Consider the following 26,868-nt stretch of genomic DNA (forward strand, 5'->3'; position numbering starts at 1 on the left):
AAGACTGCTGCAATTAGTTTACCTCATCAGTCTCTGAACCAGCAAACCACAAGTACTTAACAAAAGTGGATGGAAGCCAGGCATGGACATGAACTGAAAAAAACCCACTAATGTATTAGTTCTTGTGCCTTGGTTACCAAGGGAGAAGGGATTTTTGAGGCATCTGAGCAAACTTCTGTGCTGGGGAAATGCACCCAACTTCGTTCTCAAACTAGCAGCATTTCTTAACATCTTTCCTGCTCTGAAGTGTAACACAGTAGCTGTCTGCAAAGTCAGTGTATAACCCTGCCTGGAAAATGTTTTCTGTTGCTTTCAGAAGTGCTTAAAACAAATGATAGAAGAACCTTACTAAAGGCTTTTAGTAAATGAGCAAACACACTCTCTGTAGTTTAAAATGCTTTATTTAACTTCTCTAGGCCTTTTGTTTAACATGGAAATGTTTGTATTTTTAACCACTTAGACAATTCTGAGAGGAAATAAAAAGCACACTGGGAAATGGGAAAGCTGTCATTACACTTTGTGTTGGGGATTCAAATATAAGTTCAGTTCTCAAGGTGATCCAGCTGTATGTACCACTTTGTGCTTTTTGCCATAACATTCAGTGAATGTTTTGGGAAATCGCTTTTTGTGACTAGCGTTTCCAAGTGCAGTTGTGAGGACAAATCATCCATGTTAATCCCCCTGAAATACTAGTTTCTGAGGGTTTTTTTCTGAAAAAGGTCTCCTAATTCTTGTTGGTGTCTCTATGCAATCACAGTCTTTCATCTGAGATCAGCATTCTGTGATCACAGTTGCACACACCACTGTGGTGGCAAGGCCAGATCTAAGTAGTTTTTGTGTGTTGTTAATCGCAGCTGCCTCATTTTACCCTCAGTGATTTTTACCAGCAGTGATTTTTACCACTTAATGTCTCTAATGTCCATGCTTTTTGTGGTAGCTTGGTGGTGAAACTGGGAGATGCCTTGGAAATGTTGAGTGGTGTGAAGTTGAGAAGGCAAACTAATCATATATCCTTCCATTTGAAACATGAAATTATTGTTAGTGTCTCTGTCAGCTTTGTCTAAGAGATGTCTTTGGCTGAATAACTATTCTAGTTTGCCTTCCTGCAACAAGGAGCAATTTAATTCTGGAAAATGCAGAACTAAATTATGTAAATTAACTAGGAGAATCCTAATTGCCCTGTTGCATGTTGCAGGGGAGGGAACGGTTGCTCAAAGTTAATTGTCAGAACTGTGACATGTGAGGGTAAAAGTAGCAGATTTTAATCATGGCTTTTTATTGCAACTGCTTTTGGAAATAACTACAACAACTGTTAGGTAAAACAAATGGTGTTAAAAGGTGCTTCTTGTTTCAGTGCCCTTGCTGCCAGTTCCCACCCAGCCACGACCTGCTGTAGGACCCCAGAGATTTCCTGTGAGTAGCAGCTGTTTCTTCTTCTCTGATATGGATAAGCATACATTTGCAAGGAAATATTAATATAGCAAATAAAAGCTGTTCCAGTGAAATATAATTTTAAGGATTTGTAAATATTGACAATACATTCTGCAGTTGAAAATGTTTGTTAAAAGCTTAAGGTCAATGGATTTTTGAGAGTAGAATTAATTCCGTTTAACTGTAAAATTGTTGAACCAGTCTCTCCAGTGGGAAAGGCGTGAATGCATCTTGTCTTAAGGAATATGGGCTTCATTTTATTACTTGACTCTTTCTGTATAAATAGAATCCTTATTTTATTTGATGTAATAAAAGGCTATTTGAAATAATCCCTAAGCTTAAAAAGCAGTAATACATATTTATTGTAAAATGCAGCAATCATTTTCATCATTACTAAAGGTATTTCAATGCCCTCATGTTTTTTATATATAAAAATGGAACTGGCATTGCATGACCTTGCTTTCTTTTATGTTTCTAATTTTGAAAACAGAGAAGACACTTAGCTGCTTCACTAGGCTAATTTCACTTCATAATTTTTTTTAACTCTTTGAATGGAAAGAGTAGATGCTTCTGGAACTTTTCTTATCATTTCACAGTTTGGGTTATCCTAAATTTCTAGTTGAAATGGTTTGCAGAGTATCAAAATAAGCAAAAGAAAATCTTGCTTGTAATATTACCTGAAGTATTTTATGCTTCCCAAATATATAAAACACACAAAAAATATCCTCTGTTGATGTGTGCAGGGTTGAAGGAGGAAAATAGGTGTCTAAACATCTGTGTAGTATCACACAGTAAGTTACTGGCATAGAGATCAGATGTGTTGGAAAGAAACAGATTTCAGAAACCTGCTGTGACTTTTGATTGCCCAGTGCAGAGCTGGTTGTTTTTAATGCAGACTGTTTTTCATACGGAACATGTAGCTGAGGAATTGTGATGTCTGTATTTTGCAAAGAAACAGTCTTTACATTTCTGCTTTCTTCTGTGAAGTCTTAAAAGGTTAAGCAGTAAACCCACAGTTTCATTAAGTAAATTTGTGTTATATTTTATCTTAAAATATTTTTGAGCTATTTTTTTATTAAAAGTATTGTGGTTTTCAGAGAAAATAGTTTTCTTCAACAGCCTTTAGTATTATGGGGAGACCTTATTTATATTTTGAAAGTAATTTTAATTGCTATTTTTTATGAAAACCAGTGTCTTGCATTTGTTATTCTTTGACACTAAGTTGATTTGCCAGTAAACACAATTTGGGATGGAAAAGAAATTGGACGATAAGGAATACCTGTGAAGGCATTGTAATTGGCATCTTTGAAGTGTGTTTACATCAGTGTAGAAAAATTGGAAATTATTTTTTTCAAAATTGACTGTGAAATTAGATTTTAATTCTGTTCACTTTTGAGGTTGCAAGTTGAGAAGTACTGCAAACCTAACTAATCTATATGCAACAGTTTTTAAAAGGGAATAAAGTAAAGAGAACACTTTTTGGTAGGACTCTTGCTCCTTTAGCCTGCAGGAAAAACTTGACTACTTGCTGCCTTTTTATTTATATAAGCAGTGCACCAGAAAAGAGTCAGTGTAATAAAATTTTCATAAGGAGGAGGAGGGTTGACTTAACTAAGAGGATCTGGCATTGTCATTTGGTTGCCCTGACTGGTTTTTTTTCTACTTGAGCAGTAACGTGCTGCATGACTCTGAGAAAGGGGCTTCATCTTTCCATGGCTTACTGAGTTATAAAGTGGACTTCCCTTATGAAGTACTTTATAAATTTTGCATAGGTTATCAGTCATATTAGGATTAGGAATTAAGTGTCACTGTGTACATATCTCATGTTTGTTTTATTAAATGTAGTATGTTAGCTCTTGAGCTGAAGACAAATTTACTTTCTGACTCTAACGTTTTATCTTCAGAACTACCTTTTTTGCTGTTACATGTCAGATACCTTTGTGCCATTATAATTCACTTGTTTATGTATAAATGTTGACTTAAAGCAATGCAGCAGTGGTTAGACAATTTTGACAAGCCACTTGAAAAAGATCAAAGACTTATTCCAGATTACAGTTCATTCAGCCTTTTCTTCATTGTATAAAGAATCTCTGGATATGTAATAACTTGAATTTGCTCTTTTTTTTAGGATTGCATAATCAAAAGATAATAGTTAACTGATTTTTCTGATTGCTTTGCTTCTAAAAGATGGTGGGGTTAGAATTAAATATTTGCAGTCTGCTTTCCCCTTGAACTTTGAACTGGGTGGTTTCTTTTGATTGAATGTGGCAGAGGTGGAAACATGAAAAGTAATGAAATTCTTGCAAGAAGAGACCAGAAGTGACCAGTGCCATAACTGAAACAAAATTTCTCTGAGTTCCTGTCTTACCTAGGAGAGAAACCTCTCAGTGCAGAGAGCCTGTGTGCTCCAAATATGGGAAGAACTTCAATCAGAGCTAGTCAATTGCCAGTCATAAATCTATTGGAAACCAGGTGTTGCTAATTTAGGGCAGATGAAATGACTTGTAACCATGTAATGGTTAATTCTTACAACCTTCTGCAGAAGGATGTAATTGAAGGGTTGAACAAAGTTGTAATGAACATGCTAACGTATGGCATGAGACCTAAATTATAGGAAATAATGTAGTGCTATGTCAGGCTAGTGTTGATCAGGACTGAACCTGCTTACAGTGGGTACTGATTAAATTCCCTTAAACTTGATTCTCAGTTTTAGTATTTCAGGGTAGAGCTCATTGTTCAGTTATTTCTTTCTTAAAACTTAACTTCTGGAATGTTTAGAGATGGAATACTGGAAAAGATGCAAGGGAATGAATCTGTGTTGCCTACATAGTTATTTTAACACTTAGAGTAATCTTGAATCAAGCAATCAAGTTGTCTTATCTGTTACTCTCCAAGTGTTTGACGTGACTTGGTGTGAATGATGTTTGAGAGCTATATGCAGCTGACAAGGACTGAATAAATGATGGATCTGAGGTGTGTCACAGCTGAGAAACATGGTGAACTTGTGGGATATGGGAGTTAAGGATGTGAATTCTGCTTGCCTGAATTGCACAGTACTCGTGGCTGTAGTTTATAGTAATCCAGTCTTCAAGCATGGTTTGAATTAACTTGGAACTGTGCAAGTGCCAAGTGCATGTTTTCTTTAAACAGTTTGAAGAATAGATTAAATAGCCTCTTTGGCAGAGTCCCGTAGGTCTGGCTTTATCATCTGCCTTTGCTTTAATGTGGTTAAGAGGCCTTTTCCCGAGTTCCTGTCCCGGTGTCACAGTTGGTATTTCACATTCTACTTTGGGGACTGATCCATTAAAAAGAAAGTCGCAGAAGACTTTATTCACAGACTGGTCATATGGATCTTCTGAAATTTTCACGTGTTTTCTGAACGATTTACTAATTCTTGTGGATGCCCCAGTACAGGGACAGAGCTGGAGGGTTTTATGTTACACAAGAGGGACCACTGTGATTCCTGTCCTTCATCCTGTGTTTGTTATCTGGGCTAATTTCTCTTTCAATTCCTGTGTTCTGTGAAGAAAGATGGGGTAAAACAAGGGAAGAAGAGTTTAAATGGGAGAGGTATTTCTAAATGCTTTATATGAAGGCTGCTGCTAACTGACTATTACGGAGGCCAGGGCATTAGTGAGTATGAAGCTGGGAGTTAAGCTGATGGTCCAGGTTTTTTTATTCCATGTCTGAAATATTTCAGTGTTTGCCTGAAGAAAAATTTATAGAGGCTTTTGGCTTCAAACATCATTTATTAACTTCATGAACACTGAAGCAATACCATGTGACACACACATGCAATATTTTACGGACATACGAAAATGAAAGGAGTGTTGTCATGCCCGCTTCAGGATGGAACGTGGCAGAGGGAAGGTGTCAGTGTTCTTCAGCCAGAAATTGTGAGTTATCCCTAGTATCCAGGTTTGTGGAGAAAAGGAAGCTGGGAAGAGCCTGCCTCACCCTGCTGAAGGTAGAAGGGGATTCTTCAGGTCTGAGGCTGCTCCCCCTCTGTCCATGACCCGGACCCTCCTCTGAAACTGCTGCTGCAGAGGATGCAGAGCCTGTTAATGGAGCTTGTATGCCTTTTGCCAGGAAAACTTTCAGGAAGTTGGGATAAATTCTCATTTAGCTGTTGTTCTTAACCTGTTACCCTGGATGTGGTGTGAGCTGGGCAGGTGTCCAGCCCACTGACACGTTTGGTCAGCTTTGGTCAACTTGAGATTCAGAGCGAAGGGAATGCTCTGAAGTGGCACCAAGCACAAGATACAGTGGCACCAGTGTCTACCTGACTAATTTGTGCCAGGAAGGCTTTGTTATTTTTTAATGCACAAAGCTTTTTTCTTTTGATAGGACACCTTAGTGCCCTGGGTGGGTGTGTTTCAGATAACTGTTGGATTCATGTCTGAAAAAGTTGAATTGTAAAACATAAATTATGTTTTATTCAGTATTTTTAAGACTTTATTAGGGTGACTTACCTCAGGCCCTTGTGAATAGCATATGTTGTATGTCTTTTTGATTCCCAGGGAGTTTTGACATGATTTGTTTTTGGAACTTCTTTTTAGAATAATCTTTATCTCAGAGCATACATTTTTTTCCTTTAAACCTCAAAAACTTTAGTAAACTTTATATTCTCATTCAGCATGCTGCCACTTGATCTCCAGCAGATTAGGTGGTGTCTCAAATGGATGCTGTGAAAGGCAGTTGATTAGCTTTGATTCATTTTTTCCAACACTTCTGGAAACAATAGTTTGAATTCTGAGCTTTCAAGTGTTGTTTGTGTTCCAGACACTGTTTTTAAATACTTCTTTATGATTTCATCTGTGAGAGGTTTTTAAACAAGGGACCAATCATTGCTCAAAACAGAAGTTGCTGTCCTTTATGGTCACTTACTTGAAACATTTCTTTTAAAAAAGCAGCGTATTAGTGCTATACAAATTAATTCTAAAAGGTACATTAGAATACAGCTTACTTATTTTTTCCCAGGTGATTCTTGGACTGACATGGATCACCCCACCACCATTTAACCAAACACTGGTTGGCTTAATGGTATTACAGTGGGCCTGGGTCTGTGGCTGCACCACCTCTTACAGGATGTAGAGGCAGAAATTTGCAGTGCTTTGAAAACAAAACTCCTTGCAATAGTGTTTGCCGTGTGTTGTGGGAAATGTGAATAGGGAGTAGATTTTATCCCAGTTGTTTCAAATTCAGTCATGAGTTGCTACATGTGAGTAAGGGTTTTGTAGCAATTGTTATTAATGTGGTCTCATATTCTGCAGTACTCACAGTATAGACTAATTATATAAATATCCCTGCATCTGACCACAGTCAGTCATTTTAAACTGATACTTAGTAACTCATGTGTGTTTGCAACGGTACATATGTAGGAGACAAACTGTTAATGGAAATAAAAAGCCAATGTGAAAATGATTCTCTTACTTCCTCACAATTATTCTGCTTTAGCTATGGCTTCACTATAATGAGTAACAGTAAATGAAATTTTCACTCTATTGCTGTGTAGTAGTGGCAGATCACAGGTAGTGTAGAAAGCATTTTGTTTTCATTTAACAGGATACATGGTATCAGGTGGTGTTGATTGACATTTCTTGGACAGCGCTTTGCACAGCATTTCATGCAAATCATGTTTGAATGAGACTGCTGCATCAAATTACATTTCTTTCAGATTATAGCCCTTGCAGATGTGAGACAGAGCTTGTTCAGCAGCTGGCAAAAGGCTTTGGTTTTTAACAGGTACTGTTTTCACAACTTGACTGCAAAGCTCTGTAATTACAGCACTTAAGATAGTGAAGGAATGATGGGCTCTTTCTGTTATCAGATCTATAAGTAGTAGCAAGCAAGTGCAGCATGAGATCCCTCCAGCTGTCAAGTATTGTCAGGCTGCCATAGAGGGAATGCAGTTTAAAATGCAGGTGACATAATACCCAACATTCTCCATTTGCTAGTGGGCTTCTGATTAATCACGATTACCATACATTATCATACCATCAAATTTAATCATATCAATGAATTCCCATCTGCAGGAGGAGCAGCAGCAGCTAAACATGATGGTAACAGCTATTAAATAAGAGAGAAATAGCTGGTTTCTAAATGCAGTAACCCTTTAACTTGTCATGCTGGCTCCAGTGTGCACGTGCTCTGTAGACAGTAAAATAGAGCAGCAAACTTGTGCATTTATATTTTATAGTTACTGTCATTTATTCTTGTGTTAGGTGATTGGTGTTTAGCACAGCCAGGCAAAAACTGTTATAGATTTTATTTTTTCCTGTGTTAATAATGCTAGATTTTCTTCAGTCTCATCTTTACTTCCTGCTAAACACAGAATCACAGAGGCTGAGGTTGACCTCTGGAGGTCACCTGGTCCATCTCTCTGTTCAAGCAGGGCCAACTGAAGCCAGTTGCCCAGGAACACACGTGGATGGCTTTTGAATATCTCCAAGGATGGTGCAAGTGCGCAGGCATCCTCAGAGTAAAAAAGTTTTTGTTTATCTAGATATATAGGTTGTACTTTGTTATTTGTATAAATGCAATGTGAAGCTTTTAATGCATTGTAAGCAAAGCAGAGATTTTTATCAAGGCAAAGAGGTAAAAGTATTATGCATATGCTATTTTGCCATTAATTAAGTACTGTTAAAGAGTTACTTTGCAGAAATCAAGACTTGTAAAGAAATCCAATTAAAATATACAGTCTGCTGAGTACAATGCCGTAAGAGTAGTCTGGAGCTTAAACACGGAATAGAGAACTAAAATGTATCTATTATAATACCAGAGAGTATTAGGTGATAGTATAGTGATCTTAGGCTATTTCACTGAGATGAGAAAATGTCCTTTTAAAAGATAACTCAGTACATTTGTGTCATCACAATACAAAAAAAAGTAAATCTATAAACTGGTATTTGTTCACCTTCTGTGCCTTCAGTTCTTGCTAATTCTTTAGAATGTGAAAGGGGAAAAGCTCCGTTTTATTATAAAACAGTAAGTCACTACTGTTCACAAAAAAATGAGGCAATTCAGAGAGATATTATTGGTTGACTGTAGGATACCCAAAAATGAATAAAAAGCATTCAGGCTGTCTTACCCAACACATGAATAGTACCTGCAGGCATATTGGGAACTCTTGAGTATATAAAGTTCTCACACCAATGTGTTTGTAAGGTCAGAGATGTGCAGAACACCTCAAAAATGAGATTTCCTTACAGAATTAAAAGTTGTGAATCAGGTAAATTGATTACTAAATAATCAGGTCATTTTCAAAGTCCATGTTAGCAGCAATTCTGATTTTTGTCTTCTGTAAATCTGGCTGCTTCTTGGCTTTTTTTGTAACAACCTGAGCATTTTTTATTAAAGGGAGGAACATCATCCTCAGGTTTCATTGAAGTTCTCTGACTTGTAGGCCACCAAGATACACATAAACACTGTGATAATACTTCCAAGGAGTAGTCTCTGGGAAGTCCAAGGGAAAGGTGTAAATTTTGTTAGATCTTATCCCATTGATCCTGAGAGCAGGAGGGGTCCAGTGTTTCTGGGTCCTTAATTTTTTACGCATCCATAAAACTGTTAGCTTTCAACACAGAAAATATGGAGAAGGATTTTACTGTCCTTTAATAAATGATTATCAAATCCTTATCTCTTAAGGGAGATGTCATTGTTTTAAATGACACTTACGTCCCTTACACTCTTTCTCCAATTTCTATTTGCATTGTACTTAATCTTATGAAGATAGAGGCCACCAAACAAAAATTATCATGCACTCTTCTATACCCCACTCCTGCAGAGGATTGCAAACTTAAGCGAAACTGAATCTTCCAGATGCATTGGTTTAAGAATTTAGTGTTTAAAAAATTCCTTAGGTTTGTGGTTTGAGAGGTTTGGGTTTACTCTTCCTTCAGTCTGTGCAGGCTGCAACAGCTTGTCTGTCACACTGTTTCTCATTATGGCCTGTCTCTGCTGGAAACACTCTTCCTTCATCCATACAGAATAGATGGATGGGAGTGTGGTTGTTTTGCACATCAGCACTTTAAATTAGGAATTTAAATCTAGAGCTGGGATTTAGTTACCAATACATTTTCTATGTCTGTATTTCATTAAGGACTCTCTAAAGCAGAAGTTCTCCTGTGGAGAAGTGGTTGCTTGTGGGCGCTTCTGCTTTGTTTCTTCTCTTAGAAACACATTGAAATTGGGAGTATTTTTGTCTCCATTTGCAACATGAATCAGTTCCTGCTGGATGTATTGCGGGGATGTCCTGAAACTGGATGAAACTTGATTAAAGCTAAAAATTAGAACTATTGTATACTAAAAGGTTTTATCTCCTGCACCACTAGGGATTGTCAGTATGCTTGGATTACCCATCTGTCTATATTGCCTGTGTTACTTATTTTAGCTATTTGATCATAAATTGGCTTAAATAACAGGGGATTCCATGCCTTTCTCTCCTGCTTGTACTGGTTTTCCATGTTGGCTGAATTCTGAGACCCTAAACAGTGAAATAGGGCATTGGTGCCTTCTCTTACAGATGACCTGGACTTCTGCCTACACTCTATCTCTTGGAGTTGAGTAGTGTCAGAGGAGCTTGTCCAAGTTGCGTGGTACATTATAATAAAAATTGCTTCCAGCTTAGTTGAAAATACCAGCCCATTCTCTCTGACTCAGTCTGCCTGTAGTGCCAGGATCTGTGCAGTCCATGTGCTTGAACCAGTGCTTGGCTACCTTTATACATTTTCCCCTCAGAAAAAAATTCCAGAAACTTTAAAAAAGAAACTTTAAAAAGATTCACATGTGGGTAACATAAAACTGTTGTCTGGACTTCTATGGGGACTCTGAACTTTTTTGTCTATGATTGGCATGAATTCAAGGTGTGTCTTTTATATTAGGTGATCTTATCCTAAATCTTTTGGAAAAGCCGTGGTGCTTGCTAGGTTTTAGATCACCATGATGGACTTACGTGATAGGCATCAGAGGAACAATACTGAATCATTGAAACCGTATTTAAAAAATATTAAGATTAATTTTATGATAAAAAATTTCCAGGAGTCATTCCTTTTTGTGTGCTATGCAGACTAAAACAAAGTACTGTGAAACTTGAAGACCTGTGTTTTGTGGAACATATAGATACATATTTCTACTTGAAAATTTTTGAACCATATCCAAGATATATGAGTGGTGTTTCCTACACAAGAGGATGAAAAGTCAGTTCCTTGCACAGAAAAGTAGGCAGTTTAGGAAGGCTTTTTTAAAAGTCTGGGGGCTGCTGAAATAAGAGGATTAACATCTTGTGACAGATGGCTATAGTTTTAATTGTCATAGGTTATAGTGGTCATTATTCTTTGCATTTAAACCATATAAGAAGAATTAACTGAATGGCCCTGCTTAACTGTCAATGGGGTTCTCCTAGCTCTTTGCATTTTAAGTGAGATTAATAAATGAAAACATGTTGTGCAGGCAGGGTGTATTTTATTGAAAGATTCATGAAGTTTCAATGACATTGTTAAGGTATTTAATTAGTCTCATGAAAAAAAGTGGAGTGACCCTTTTAGAGAAGTTGATAAATCATATAATAGCTGTTAGATCCTCTTTATTCCTTGCTTTATAAGATTAACTTTGTGCTAAGCAATTTATGCTAAGTTTTCCCTTTTATTGGTAACCAAAGTTATCTGTGCTTCATGAATAGATTATTGCAGATAACATCATGTAATTAACAAGAGATGCAGAAAAGTAAAAGCACAATTTGTGTAAGAATTGTATGAGAGAAAATGTTAATTTCTTAACTAGGAAGGATATTTAAAGGGATAAAAGGAAGGCAAAATAGTGCAGTTCTTTGAAAGGATTAAAGTAACCTTATCTCATGTTCTTTCAGAAGGTGGGATTGCCTGTGTGTGTGAAAGTCATGTTCAATGAGCTATTCACAACTCTAATGAATTGTAGACACAAGTTTGCCTTGCCTTTTTTTTTTCCAAAAGTGATTGATAAGGTGTAAGTTATGCCTTAACTATATTGAGTAATTGAAATTGGTAAAAGGGGAAATTGTACAACCTGCAGTTATTCAGAATTGTATAAAAATGTCAGTCTGGAGTGCAGTAAATTATGGTGTGTCTGGGAGGACGAGTGGGTACATTCTTTTGGTAAGAGTAAACTTCACAAAATTAAAGATTTAAGACAAAATACCTGTCAGTAGCACTTCACTGTTCTGTTGTCTTCTCCTTTAAGTATTTCTAAAATGTCTGATTGTGTTCTCTTTAGAAATCTACACAGAATCCTATTTCCAATGTAATTTCCTTCTAGACCTCCGTTCTCGTATTCTTACGCACCAACTTTTTTTTCCCTTTTTGAATTTTTGAAATAAAATTGCATGAGGATAAATTAAGTTACAGAGTCCAGAGCATTCCTTACAAACAGGAAAAAATACAGACCTCTGCTGGGTTGTTCTTACAGACATTTGGTAGCTGTCATGGTAACCATTTCTGTATGAATGTGAACCAACCTTGTGGGATCTCACTGGGAAGGCACATAAATATTTTGTCCTTTCCCCCAGTGTCAGAGTTGGCCCCAGTGTTGGGCTGAGATGCAGAACCTTGGACCAGTGGCTGATCATGTGAATTTGCAATTTTCTTTTCTTAGGTTGAAACCTGTTAGCTTGAAAATAGGTGGTTTTGAACACTGAGTAGGGAGGTTTCCTGAAAGATTTAATAATGGTGAAGTAATAGTTAAAATGTTTTTTTGCAGGGAGTCTTAGCTGATGTGTGTACTGAATAGTTGGGTGTAATTTGAAACTGTCTGGATAGTGAAACCATGAAAAATGGGAGTAACTACTGTGCACATAAAGATTTATTATGCATCTATGTTACAGTATGCTTATTTTATCAAAAATAGACCATTATGAAACCTGGCTTTTGCACCTGCTCTTCATTAATTTTTGAAGTTAAATAGCTCTGAGTGGTCTTTCCTACCAAATACCAGAGGGCAGTTGGGGGTTATTAGCAACAAATACTTGCTGAGTGTAGAATTTAACGTTAATGGTAAAATAATCCACTTCTAAAATTATAGTTTAACTACTGTTAAGCATAAAAAAACCCACCAAAAAGCCAAGCCCACCCTCAAAAGCTTTAAGCAATGGAGAGGTGTTACATTACTTTGTACTGGTTTTAGGACAATTAGAATTTGGCATAAGTAAAAGTTGAAGTGGTGGTATTACTGTATTTCTATTGAATTGGAAAAAAAAGTAATGTCATTTGAGAATAATAGACAAACACCTCATAACTTAGAAAAATACCCATCATAGTTTACATATTTTCTTTTTTTAAAAGAGTTCATGTGTGTCTGTAAGTAGTAGCTCTAGTTGAACATTAAAGTTTTAGTTTCACATGGTAGTGTGTGATACGAATCAACCACACAATTGAATTCCTATTGGAATTATCCTGGAAGCTTTTTCAGAAGAAAAATCTCAACAATGTAAGATATGAAAATACATGCTTCCCCCTCCCTGTTTTACTGTTATTTAGGGCAGTATTTTTATCTTTAGGGACATAGGAGCAAAGCTGGTTTAGGGGAGAAGTGGAGGTCAGTCTGTCATGACTGTAAGAAGGAAAAGAATAAAACTAATTTTTTTTTTTTTTTTTTTTTTTTTTTAAGAAGCAAACATTGGTAATTCGTTTTTCAGCAAATAACAAGTGTCTTTGCAATTAATTTTGCATGATTGGCCTTTGGTTATCAGCCAAGAAATGTGATCAGTCATAATTTAGTAGTTTTTCAAAATGTCATGTACATAAAGTTAAAGTCTGCTCAGCAATCAAATAAGTAGGTATTTGTTAGCAAATCTGGACTCTTACTTAAAAACTGGAAAAAACCCCCAGAATTCTTAACTGCTAGGGATGGAAAAAAGAGAGGCCAATCGGAAGAGTTCCAAACTTCAGGTATTTCATTCTTGCTTTTTCTTGGAGTTATTTTGACCCAAACTTGTGTTGTGTCATGTACTTATGTGAAATATACTACTAATAAAACTAGAGAAAAAAATTCTTAATGTATCTTAGTGAGCATTTGTTGGATTTTTTTGACACCAGTTTTTGGATAACAGTTGGATACCTGTTACTTTGTGTAAAATCAGTGCAGGTATTTAGAGGGCAGTAAATGTTTGTTTTTTAAGATGGATGGACACCTTTGGTACTGAAGATCACAGGGAGCTTGAAATCAGCATTGCTACTATTTTTAACAGTAAAATGTCTTGCTGGTTAACAGTTTGTGTAATTTTTTTGTAAATGAACTGTTAATATCATATTTTAGAAAGTGTGACCTTTAGACCTAAAATGACTATGTACTACTCAGTTCTAAAATTCACCTAAAGCTTATTTCATAAAAGTTTGTTTCCTTATGATGGGAAATACAAATCTGTGCTCAGTGTGTGTAATACTAACAGACTTCAGTGGCCTAAACCAAGATGTGCTGGTTGCTGGCCTCATTTTAAATCCTTTTGGTTGAAATTTTCCAAATACTTTCATTCCAAGACTGAAACGGTGGAAAAATACTGTTGTGCCCAAGTGAAGTTATTTAGAAATGTTTTATTATTGCTCAGTTTCCAAGGAAGAAACTTGAGTTTGGCTGCACTGAGGATGTTTCAGTACATAAGAGCTGTGTGAAATTCAACAGGACTTGCCATGCATTTGCAATTCAGGGCTGCCTTAGGAGGAGATGGATCTGGGCATAGTAATGAGGGTACAGGTTGGCAGGAGAGGGAAGGCTGGTACAAAGAATTGTTTATTTAAAATACAAATTCCTGCTGCTTCCCTGGCAGGAAAAAGAGGGGAAATGGCCTGGTGTAAGTGTACAGGCAAGGAATCAGGGGCTGAATGGGGCACATAGGAGCTCTTCACCAGCTGCCACAACATGAGCTCACCAGTTTGCAGTCTGGAAGCTGGGAAGCTGGATCCATGCTGGGATTAGGAGTGAAAGTGGCAGAGTGAAAGACATGATGGGGGATGAGAGGATGTATCTGAAGAGTGAGCAGGACCAGGAGACAGTAAGGTAAATTTGGCAAGGAATTAATATTGAGGAAGATGCTTGAGACCAGGTTACAAATGTGGTTGGAGAAACAGAGTTGGCTGCTTATTTTGTAGCCTAAGCCTGTTACCTTCCAGCCTACCACTAAAACTGAAGTTTGGGAGTGAGGGGAGAGACTGATTAAGGATCTGTTACCTCAACCAGCACAGAATACATGGAGTTTGGAAAAAGCAGGTAGAGGAGACTGTGATCACTGCAGTGCCATTTGGTGCTTGGAACCAAGCCCAGACAGATCATTGCTGCTGCCAGTTCTTCAGCTCGGCTGGCAGATATGCGACACTTAAGATTTATTAGCCCAGGTTTCAGTAAGTTTCCACGTAATTTTTTTTTTTTTCTGGCTATTTTACAAATGACCAAGATATGTACAGGCATTTGTCTAGGGTAAAATATGAGGAATTTGAGAGCTTCCAAGTCAAGCTCTCTGAAAATGGGGAAAAAAGGTTGTCTGTCAAGACCATGTTCTGTCCTGAGATGCAAGATGTGTGACTACATGCTGTAAATCAGATGCAAGATTCAAACCATCTTGTGTGCAACTGCCCTGTTGAACTGTTGCAATGACCTTATGCATTGTCCAGTGATAAACTAATAACTAAATAGCTAAAAATGAGTTGGTTTTCTGGGTGCCTCCCTCGAGGATGTGCAGCATGTGGAAGGGCTGTGTATTCCCTGGGATTGCTGTAAGAGCAGTACTTTTGAGAAATAGGCTTTTATCACCAAGGCTTCCAAGATGAGGGAATGCATTTAACCTTAGTTTGAAAGTACCTCTGGCAGCTCCTATGTGCACTGGTGCTAGAGATGTGTTTGGGACTGAAGGGTCAGGATCCTCAAGGCTTGTATTCAGTTGCTCTTTTGGCAGGCAGCCAGTGCTGTCCTGCTGAACATGAGGGAAGAGCAATGCAGTGAACATCCTTGTTGAGCTAAGCCTGAAAAGGTTTCCATGGAACAAATAAATGTCACTTTTTCCATCCCAAACAGCTCCCTCTTGCTCTAACTGTTGTCTGCAGACAGTGTGTGAAATTCAAAGGCAGTACTCGCTTCCAAGGTGGCAGGAGTATTGTGTGTTGTAACTGTTCACTTGCAGAAGTGTAGCAGCTCCTCCTACAAACTGTATGTTATGAGGACTGTCATGCTTGAGTGTAATGTAATGTCTCTTCACTAAATGAAATACCCACAGGAGACTGGCTGGCTGGAAGCACTGGCAAGGGGATATAGACCCTTTAATCTCTAGGAAAGATAATGTATTTATAGTTGATGGCTGTATAATGATATAAAATAAGTAGTCACAGTCTTGCTCCCAAATAAGAGGTCTTAGTATCTCACATATCCCTGTTCAGGTGTTCTCAGGAAGGCCACAGATTTAATAATGGATCTGATCCTTGGTGCCTCTCATCTACTTACTTGGGCCTTGCCAATCCCAGTTATATTGTGCTGGTAGAAGACTGTAAAGCAGCTGCTTGTGCTGCTTTGATAGTACAGTCCAGTTTCCAGGGCCATTTTTGCTGTGCGAGAAATTCCCTTGGTGAGCACAGCTCAACAGATAAAAGATAAGCTACTGCAGCTTAGTTGTTTGGCCCTTTCCTGATGACCATACTTCAGCCTAGCAGGGAGTTTTTGGTGTGGAATCTGTTTTGAAAAGCTTGTCTTCAGCAATGTAAGTTTAAGCTTCAAGGTGAGCATTACATGTAGACAGAACAGGTCCCATCACTGGTTTCCTAATCCTTGTAATGAGGGAAGCAAGGATGTTCACAGGTTATTTTCATTGCTTACTTGATTTACTCATATAATAAGGAAATGGTTGAGAATATGATTTATGTGAAGCAAAGCTTATTCTGTGTATGAGGTTGCCAATATGTTTTGTCAACTTCTGATAGAAAAAAACAACAGTGTGAATTACTCAATTAAATTTGTCTTCTGCAGAGTTCTGCTTTTGTATTGATATACTGCTTCCTGCAATATGCAAAGGCATTAAAAAAAAGAAAAAAATCCAGTGCCTTACTGGAGGAAAGAAAATTTTGTACTCTTTCTTATAATGCTTCAGATGCTAAACTGTGAATAGACAGAAATGTTACTCTCCTCTTAATTCTTTTAGAAAGACAATTTCTTTAATTTTCTGGATGCCGTAAATTGTCCTTCCCCCCCCTTTTTTTTTTTTTTTTTAAGTAAAGCTGCTCACTTCTGTAGCTTGCATTGTGCTAAATTGATGATGAAGAATAATATGGTTTAAGAAGATAAATGTCAAGAATGTCTTCTAAAGTAGACATTCAGATTTTTTTGGATTAATGGGAAAGAAGGTCAATAATTGCATGGATTTCAATAAGCTTGAGAAGAAATGGCATTCCTGTGGTGCTACTGATTATTAAAACGTTGTGAATTCATTTCAAGATACTGTACTTGGGTTTAATATATCTTCCATTGTGAATGAATGACTCAGTCAGGGCTGTCAGTTTGTACAGGTGATAGGAGATAATTCGTACAGCAATTGTATTTTTAAGAAAAAAAGTTATAGCAGACAATACATACATTTCTGCATGGTAACCTTAATTTTAATTCTGCCTTTTTAAATAGGGCCCTCCAGACTTCCAGCAGCATACACCTGGACCAGTTCCTACCAACTTCTCACAAGCCCCAAGGCTGCCAATCCAGGACCAGTGGAGAGGGCCACCCCCACCACCTCCACCACTCCCTCCTCCACCTCCTCAGGACAGAGATCCTTTCTTCATAGCAGGTAAGCATTTTCAATTCAATCCCATTAACAAATAACACCCACCTTTTGTAAAGTGACTCTGCACTGTGATTGCATATACCACAACGTGAAGTGTTCAGAAGAACCTGAAGGCTGGAAGATCCTATGTGATGTAGCCAGGGTGGTACATGCCAAAAATTCTGGTTGTTGTGTATATTTTTACTTTTTTTTATGTGGATTTTTACCTTTTTTTTATATGTCTTCACCTGTAACTGCCATGAATCTGGATATTTATATAGACACAAAAATAATTAATATCTAAGTGGCTGTAGCAATGAAGTTGTTGCACTTTGTTATATTTTGGATAAGTACTCTCTATACACTTGGGTTTCCATTAGTAAGTCTTAAAACCGCCTGGACTCAGTGTGTAATGTAAGAAATCTGTTAAGGTTAGCTACAGTGATAAAGCCTAGCAAACCAAAGAGAGAGAGTAAGTGCATGTTTATGTTTATACCACATATATGTAATGTGTGTGTATACAGCATATTACAGACATTTTACACACATTTGATACGTAAAAATGTGCTATGTACCTGGTCATGGTACAATGATGGTGTCAATGTTTTATGAGTTCTTCTGTGCTTTAAACTATAATCACTGGAATCCTTCATTGATTTTATTAAAGTAGAATTTCCAAAAGGTATTGCTGATTCCAGCAAAGTACCAGTTGTGCTGGTCTTTCATGGATCAATTCCTTTTATACACAAGTGGCAGGAACAAGATAAACATAACCTTGAAGGGTAACTGATATAATTAAAACATCCCATACAGTTTTGCATTCTGCTAATTTCAGGTTACTTTCCAAAACAGAATAGAGCTCTATGTTTCTGAAATGTGTTTGTGTCCCAGGGAGGTTGTCATTTAATCAGTTCTTTCCTTCCCACAGATCCGAGGTTCCCAGGTCACCCCTTGTTTGAGCAGCGAAGCCCCCCACCGCCACCGCCTCCCCCGCTTCTTAACAGCGCCCATCCCGTTCCTACGCAGAGCCCGATGCCGTTCAGCCCGCCCGGGCCCGCCTTTAACCAGCAGGGACAGCAGCCCGTGTATCCCCGGGAGCGGCCGGTGCGGCCCAGCATGCAGCCCCAGGGCCCGGTGGGGATCCTGCACTTCAACCAGCCGGGCTCTGCCACCCCGCGGCCCTTCATCCCCCCGCGGCAGCAGTTCCTGCAGGCGCCGGGACAGCCCTTCCTGTCCCCGCACGCGCAGCCCAGTATGCAGGTACGGGGCAGGGGCAGGAACAGAGCCAGAGCCATTGGGATTGCAGGTCCGAGGAGTATGGCCCTGTAACGCCCTTACTGCTTTGCCTGGCAAGTGATGGATCTTCTCCCTGCTGCAGTGTCCCACTATTGTGCCCGTGTCCCGGTCTCTCTCCAGCCCTCTTCGGTCGGTGCCGGGTCCGTGTCCCGGTCTCTCTCCAGCCCTGTCCGGTCGGTGCCGGGCCCGTGGTCCCGGTCTCTCTCCGGCCCGTGGTCCCGGTCTCTCTCCGGCCCGTGGTCCCGGTCTCTCTCCGGCCCTGTCCGGGTCGGTGCCCGGCCCGTGGTCCCGGGTGCTGCGGGGCGGCAGTGCCCTCTGCCGGCAGCGGCGCCCGCCCGGGTACGGAGCTCTGCAGCACCGCTGAAGTGGGGCAGCGCTTTGGGGATGTGCAGAGGGGCAGGATAAACGTCGTTAGAAAACAGTGTAGAGGGCAGGAACCCTTGAGTTTGTCTGTTTGCACTTCAGCTGCTGCCTACACAGGTTTATGTGTAGAACAACCTTACACTGCTTCTGTTAGTCTGTGTTTTTACTCTCTATGATTTTTGTTTAACCTGATTCGTAGCTGCTTATAGTTCTAAGGATTCAGGAGGCTGGATTTGCTTTTCAGGAGTTTATTACCTTGAAACTAAAATATTTTTTTCTTCATGCGAAGGGTCCCATGCATCCTCCAATACAGCCTCAGCCACAACCTCAGCCTCAGCAGCACCATCACCAGCAGCAACAGCAGCACCATCACCAGCAGCAGCAGCAGCAACACCATCACCATCTCCAAGGGCCTCCGCAGCCCTTGATGCCCATGAACCAGCCACAGTTCAGGCCTCACATGCAAGCCACGCAGCAGCAGCCAAATAACAACAGGATGCAGTGTCAGCCACGACAGGGTCCAATGAAGCCAAGGCATGTAAGTGTCACATATATCAGTGTCCTGCGTGGGAAGCAGGCATGTAAGCGCAGATTACAAAACTCGTCAGCATGGTTTTTCAGTCCTATTTATTCCCTTCCTGCCCTTTCCTCTACTTTCATCATTTCTTGCTCATTTTCTGCCTTGATTGTTTTATAATCTACATTGAAAAATACCATGTATATCTTTTCTCCTCTCGTCTTTAGTGTTCTTTTTGATTTGGATCCAATAGGAGATGTTGCAGTTTCCCAAGAACTAGCAATGAAGGGGTTATGAAGGATAGATCTGCTTAATAAGACTTTACAACTGCTGGTAGTCTGTGATTGTGTGGGAGCCTAATTCTCTGACGTGCTTTCAATGTGAAGGCCTCTCTGTACCACTGCTAATCAGTTTTCTGGTTCAGGTAGTGCCTCCCCTGTCTTGTGAGTTTCCTCCCATGCAGCATATTCTGCATCTTGGTAGGTTTGGTAGCACAACAGTCTGTAGCAGTGCTCAAGACAAGGTAACTATAGTTTAGCATAGTTGCTTTGATTAGGAAAGTCAATCACACAGTGAAGCCAATTTCTCAGAATGGTGTTAAGTGAGATGAAGTTTTGCTTTTAATTAGAAAAATAGGTTATTAAAGCGTTCTAATTTCTGGGGTTTTTTTTTCTGACATTAAAAATATTGTGCTTCTTCACAAAGCTTGTTTTCCCAAACTTAACTAAATCAGGAAAATGTGGAAACCAAAACAACTTCAGCCTGGTTTGTGGTGGAAGTCAGCAGTTTTTTTCCTTTCTGCTTTTCAGAGTACCCCATCACAGAATATTGTCAAGCGTTCGAATCAGCAGCTTCAGTCGACTGCTCCCAGGAACAGCAACTTGCGTGAGTTGCCAATAGCCCCATCCCACGCCATGGAGATGAGCAACAACAGGCGGAACTCCACCCCAGCTGCTCAGGTCAAACCCATTACCAGCACCATGTCTGCCACCAAGCCTGTCACTGGTGGTGTGAACTCCCAGGGAAGGCCTGAGATGAAAGCTAAAGCAATCACACCAGTGGGCCAGGCAAAGTCAGAAGGAAAATCTGAACCAGAGGTAAGGGGGGTTTTTGTTGTTGTTTTTAAGCAAAAGACCAACAACCAAACAAGAAACAAAGCTCTTGCCTTTAAAAAACTTTTCTAGTCTGATTTATGAACTGAAAGCACACTTAGTATATTATCCACCAAATATTTTTTGGTGCCACTAGGGGCCTCCCTTCTGAATTGCACTTTTCTCTTTTATTGCAATAGCAGAAACAGTCTCCATTGATATAAAAGGTCTGGAAGGTTGGCAGGGCTGCGACGAATCTGTTTTGCAGGAGAAGAGGCATTTCTACTAGGGAAAGGTGATCAGTGATACAAGCCTCTGAAATACTCATTTTGCCCATTTTTATCTTGGGGAATTACAATTTATTTTATTTTCAGGTGATCTTACTCTTCTAAGTCTTACCCTTTCTAAGTCTGAAGGCCTCTTCTCTGTCATTTTGTATGATGCTGTATGCCTCAAAAGAAAAAAGTAGGCTATTTGGAGAGCTGTCTTTCTCTTGCTGTTTTCCTTTAGGCTGTTCAGTCTCTACTAGGCCTTGAGCATTCATGCAGGAGTTCATAGCTGTGCTGTCCGTGGAGCTTCTTGCTCTTGAAAAAGAAACTCTCCCTTTTATGAAACTTTTTTGTGTGAGGGACAATAGGAGATGCTTTTAAGTTTTCCATTTTGGAGAAAGTGATGCTGTTTGCTCTGCTGGTACTCTGCACAATTGAAAAAATGAGATGCCAGTGTTTTCAGCTCCACTGGATTGTGTGGCGTGAACAGATGACCGTTTCCCTGCACAGGTCTCCTGGCAGCTAGAGAAGACTCTGGGAGCTCTGTTGGTTGGAGAGAGTGGGTAGGATTGGACTGATGGTGCTCTTTATCTTGAGCATGATGGCTAAATGCACCCTGTGTGCTTTGTCAGGCTATTCTGTGAAGAACTGTAAATCTTTGTAGTTGCAGTTAACCATGAGTCTTGTCTCAAGGACCAGGTTTTCTTCAACAACTGTTGAAAGCTTTAATTGTGATAATGCTGTCTTCCTTTTAAGCTGCTCATGATTAGCTTTTCATCTTGTTCTTGAATTAGGGATGGTCATAACTAATTTCCATGAATGAGGCACAGAAGAAACCCAAAGCTACCAGTGTTTCACCTCTTGTGCACTGGCTTTGCAATGGAAATGAAAAAAAAATCCGTTTTTTAGCTTTTAATTTTCACCTTTTTTGGAAAAATATTTAAGTAATCTCTTTCCCCTCAATTCAGTCTCTTGGAATAATCTCAGTCACAGAAAATGCAGTGCCTCATAGAGAAGCCCCTGTCTTTCAGGCCACTAGTAAGGTAAGTCTTGAAAAATCAGCCACAGGCCTCCCCATCTAAAACATCTTGAAGTTATTCATAGTGTAGTCATATGAAAATTAAAGCATCAGTTCCAAAATATCTCTGGCAGTATTTAGAAAAGGATAAGAATATTTTTAAATTTTTAATTAAATTAACTAGAAAACTAAAAAAAAAAACAAAAAGCCCCAAAGCAGTCATCTTGTTGTCTCCATTTTACGTTTTAAACACACTCTAGCTTGTGGTTATCAAATGAACTAATCTTACTTGTGTGAATTCTTGGTGTATTACAAATAAAGCTTTCTCTTTATTTCTCTGTCAAAACTGCCATTGAAAAAAAATCTGATACCTGTTTTATGCAAGTTTTTGCAAAGCAGGATAAAAAACCAGAGTTGTATTGGAAAAAATGATGTCTCCTAGTAAAGCCTTTGTAGACAAATTTGGCAAGCGTTAGGAGAGTGTGAATGTGTGCACACAGAACCTTCTCCTTCCAAAGCACACCTGAACAGAGGATGGTGCTGCAGACAGTGTAGTAGCAGTTGTCCCACTTCTGCTGTGCCACTGCAGGTCTTGTTCACTGCTCCTGCTTATTGTCACTCCTACAGATGGGAATGGTGCACTAAGAATGCTCATTTACAAGCATTTAATCTTATTCTGCACTGTTGTTGTAATGTAAGTTATTACATATCTCTCCTTAGGCAGATTGTAATGTTTTCCAGTCTTTTTTGTGTGTTTTTTCTGGTAATTAGCTGACTTCATCCTGTTCTTTTGCTTTCGATGACAATGAGAAAGAGTTAAGTTCTGTCACCTTTTCTAGCTGTATGGCACATAACTGAATCGGGTAGGTTATTTTGCAAGTGTCCTCAACTGGAAAATTAAGACTTCTCTTTGCATCTTTCTTCCTAAAGAGTCAGTGGCTGCATTTGTGAGCAGCCTATCATTCAGGAAGCACCAAAAAATAACAATATTGGCTGTTAGAAGTTTTGCTCACCCTAAATATAGATATTTGAAAGATTTGCAACATGAGTGATTAGAAGATTAAAAACTGTGTATTAATGGAATGCTTGTGTTTCTGTTCCTGTGAGGCTGCAAAATACTGACCTTAAATGCCTGTTCAGAATAGCTCTTACTCCCCAGGATTTAAACTTGTATATCCTCAGTCTGAAAGATCATTTTGTCATTGAAATAGGAAAGTCTGGATGATGTGGGCCTAATGCTGTTCCTGTTGAAGTCAGCTTAGGATAAGAGGAATTAAGGCAATATTAAGCGTTTTTGAGGTTAAAGAGGGAGAATGGAGAAAGGTGATATATCTTTAGGGGAAATGGATATTGGAGCTCAGAACAGGAAGGAAATTAGTAGAGCACCGCATAATCATAGGTGTGCTGATGTTAGTACTTATATTGGGATTAATGTCCTTGATGTACTTGAAAGAAAACCTTCATATACCATTTTTCCAAATCCAGTAAATTGTAAAATTTAGTTGCTAGATTTTATGTTGCTGTCTTTTTTAACAAGGCTTGCAATATAGAAAAGAGTTGCTGCATTAAATTACTAGATCAAATGTATCTGAATATTTTTATCTTTTTGGAATTAAGCTACCTAAAAAATTGAAAATGACTCAATTTGATTTTTCTCCATTTGAGATAGCTTGTCTTCCAAAATTTTGTAATGGTACCTCCCGTCTTGTGCTTAGAAGAGTCTTATCACAAGTTTTGGGGTTTTTTTCCAATTGGAAGTTGGCAAGAGGGCAGTGTGCTTCTTGGAGTAACTTGTAACCTTGTTCTTTAGTCTCTCCCTGTTTGTCCAAGATGTACAGCACCTGTGCTTTGTAGGGTGTCTCATACCTTCCTCACGTTCAGGAGCTGATGTTATCAGCAATGTGAAATGTACAGTGTGTATATGTAGGTACCCTTTAATTCAGATATTTTGTGGGTTTGAACACAAGCAGCTAAATGATGCAATTTGGCTCTGGCCGTACCTTTTGCAAACACTTGGCATAAATTTTTGGACGAATTATTCTAGTCTCTTATGTTTTTAATGTTACAGCATAAAAAAATAAAGGCAAGCCTGCTGAATAGATCTGTGTTTATGCCACAGATCAAACCATTTTGAGTGCTCTGTTCTTGCACCCATTTTACTGAGACACACAAGTGAGCCTGGTTGCATGATTCCTTTTTTGTTCCTTGGGAGCCAACCAGAACATTAACAGTGTCTGGTTCTTATGACTCAGCATTTAGTTCTATTAATTGGCAATTAATGCTGCAGACCTCTGAAAAAACATGGGGTTTTAAATTTTCTTTTTAATTCACTATACAAAAAGCAAGCTACTGATACTAGGACTAAAATTTCAATGGAAAGTTTAATCCCTTGTTTTAGAGTGTGTCTTTGCTGTCTTTTCCTAAGTCCACAGTGCCATTCTAGGTTCCCCAGAAGAAGGATGTGAGACTGCTGCTTCTCTTGCTGGTGCCCTTCAGCTGGATTCAGAAAAGCAGCCTGTAACGTTTTCTTTTGGTGCTTTCCATCAAAGCTGCCTTGGACCTTTAGGCAGAAGAGAAACCTACAGCTAAGGCTCAGTCTGCCTTCAAATCTCAGTGAAATGCATTGTGTTCAAGCTGTTCAAAGATAGATGAGAATTTCCACTTGAAAAAAAAATAAAAAGGAAAAAGAAAAACTCTCAAAACCTGGCACAAAAAAAGCCACCCCCACAGAACCAAGTGCATCTCTGGCCTTTTGTATTCTCTAGCCTCCTGTAAAAGGAGGAGCCATGTACTTGCATGATGCACCATTTCTTCATGTTGTGAAGTTTTCTACCCAAAACATTTGAAGATTAATAGTTTATCTAGGGAAAAGGCTGCTCCATGTTTTTCTGCTTTTTCACCTACAGATAATGTTGCTTCCAGACACAGGATGTGAAAATTATAATGGTTTGAACTTTGAAGGATGTGTACTTTCTCCCAGTTGATTCTGTAGGCACAATGCTTGCTTGCCTTGCCGCCTTCTTTTTTCCTTGGCAATCCTGTTGTTTGTTGGAGAAATCTATACGGGGCTTATTAAACTAATGGGATGAAAATCATTAGCAGTAGGCATTGTCCTGTGTTCATCTTGATCCTGTCTTGCCTGTTCCATATGCTGAATGTCCTCATTACATACTGTAGGTCATTATATGTACTATACATCACATATATATCCCCACTCTCTAGGGTGGTGTATATAAGGTGTTCTTAAAGCTGAGGAGAAGGGGATTTACTTGCCCCTGTTTCATCCTGGTAAGGAGTTTGCTGTCCTTCTCAGTCTGTACTGTTGGGTCATTGTACAACTAAATTGAGTTAAACCTGACTTCTAATGCAGATATTTTGTTAATCATCACAGGGCCTTTATATTATCTTCCTCTAGCTGCAAGGGTATTTTTGTTTAGAATTTAACAGTAGTAGTAACTTGCTTATGGGTCTACCTCTAGCCTGTTGACAGACTGATCTGCAGTTGTCATATAACCTCAGGGCTCTTGGCCCTTGATTTTCAAGCTTACCCTTTAAGAAGGCACTGACTTCCTAGGATCATTGCTAATTTCTTGAGTTGAGTTTCAGAAAGGAAGGTTACGGATTATATTTGAGATCAAGTTGCCTGAATATTCTGGCAGTGAATATTCTGCTAAGCATTCTTCTAACTGCAAGTGTGTTGGTAATAGAGTTTGTCAGTCATCTTTTCTGTGTTTAATTCTGGCACAGTTGGAATTAGTGTATCTGTCCAAGGGCTGTTGCAGGGATGTATTAGAGTCCCTCAGGATGTTCATTCCTTGTCTGCTGGCAGGACTCATTTAAGTGTGCTGCAAGTACACATCTCTCTGCTGCTGTGTGTAACCTTTGAGTTGGTGTTCTGAGCTTACCACATTGTGATCTACATCTCCCAAGGCCTTCAGAACTTGTTAGGTGATAGCATGAGCAGGCAAATCCTTGATAATAAGGGGCACTGGTAGAAGTGGTCGCCTGCAGACTTGTGCTGCAGTGTTCCAGTTGAACATAAGGGGGAAAAAAAAAATCACACAGCTGCCTCCAAAAGTGAACTTGGTATTGGCTCATGGCATCTGTCAGGCTTGTTAAGATAAATTGTAGAATATTATGATCTAAACCAAAGTGCGTGAATAAACTAATTCATTAAGTGAAGCAAGTTTTCTCTTTGGACAATTTCAGTAACTGTGATACTTAGTGTCTCTGAAAATGACTGAAAATTTTATTAATTGCATCAGGATCTGCATAACAGCAGATCCTAGCTGGAGTTTACCTGTTTTTTCATCCTTTGCAAGCTATTCTTAAGGGTCTTAATCTTTCCCTGTATTTCATAAGGGTCATTTTCTATATTTTTTTCTACAATTCAGCATCTCTAGTTGTCAATATAAGATGAAATATTTGGGTATGTTTCTCATCAACACAGACATCTAATTTAGTTGTCACAGTGATTATTAATCACCACCATCATGTTCCACACAGTATAGATAAAGATAAGAACTTCTGGGTATATGTAGCATTCTCATGCAAAGGACTGTGTTAGACCTCATCCCTGAACTACAACCCGTACTTAAAAAATAAATACAAATCGTAAAAAATGCAATTTGGTTAGTCTTATTTAGCCATTGTTTAGGCTTCTAATTAGACTTCTAATCTGAGACAATGAGCTGTTTTTTAGTAACTGTGAGAATAATCCCAGTCAATACCTGTTCAGGGAAGAAGCAGCTACAGCTGAAGGAAATAAGCGTTCAGGATTTGTGCATCTGGGTGCTGTGAGTGCAAATCTGGGCTTTCACATCCATAAACCAATATTACGGCTGAATCTGTTCTGCTGGGTTTTGTCTTGGGTTGGGGAGGATTCTAGGGTGCACCAGGACTAAAAGCACTTGAATATTAAAAAAAGCAAAACCAAAAACCTCAGGTCACAGATTTGGGTCACATATGCTCAATAAATGGCAGTTGTGTTGACAACAGTTTGCACTGAGTTGCTGCAAGATACATAAAGGTTCATCACAGATTCCCAGGTTTTGAGAAATATTTTAACACTCTTTATGCATTCATTTACCAGCATGTGAAGAGAGAGAGGCTGTTGTTAGGGG

The 26,868-nt window shown here is 38.9% G+C and overlaps 1 protein-coding gene across 5 annotated transcripts in view; it reads left to right on the top strand.

Annotated features, from left to right (window-relative positions):
- RBM33 (RNA binding motif protein 33) overlaps positions 1-26,868 on the top strand; it is a 101,309-nt gene that overhangs the window by 39,209 nt on the left and 35,232 nt on the right. For all 5 annotated transcript variants that reach the window (XM_039569988.1, XM_039569991.1, XM_039569998.1 and 2 more), the window contains exons 10-14: positions 1,355-1,413; positions 17,056-17,215; positions 18,120-18,451; positions 19,140-19,388; positions 20,177-20,464. In XM_039569988.1, coding sequence (XP_039425922.1) covers positions 1,355-1,413; positions 17,056-17,215; positions 18,120-18,451; positions 19,140-19,388; positions 20,177-20,464 — 1,088 coding nt within the window. The remainder of the gene's footprint in view (positions 1-1,354; positions 1,414-17,055; positions 17,216-18,119; positions 18,452-19,139; positions 19,389-20,176; positions 20,465-26,868) is intronic.

This window comes from Corvus cornix, chromosome 2 (assembly GCF_000738735.6).
Source record: "Corvus cornix cornix isolate S_Up_H32 chromosome 2, ASM73873v5, whole genome shotgun sequence".
Classification (NCBI taxonomy): domain Eukaryota; kingdom Metazoa; phylum Chordata; class Aves; order Passeriformes; family Corvidae; genus Corvus; species Corvus cornix.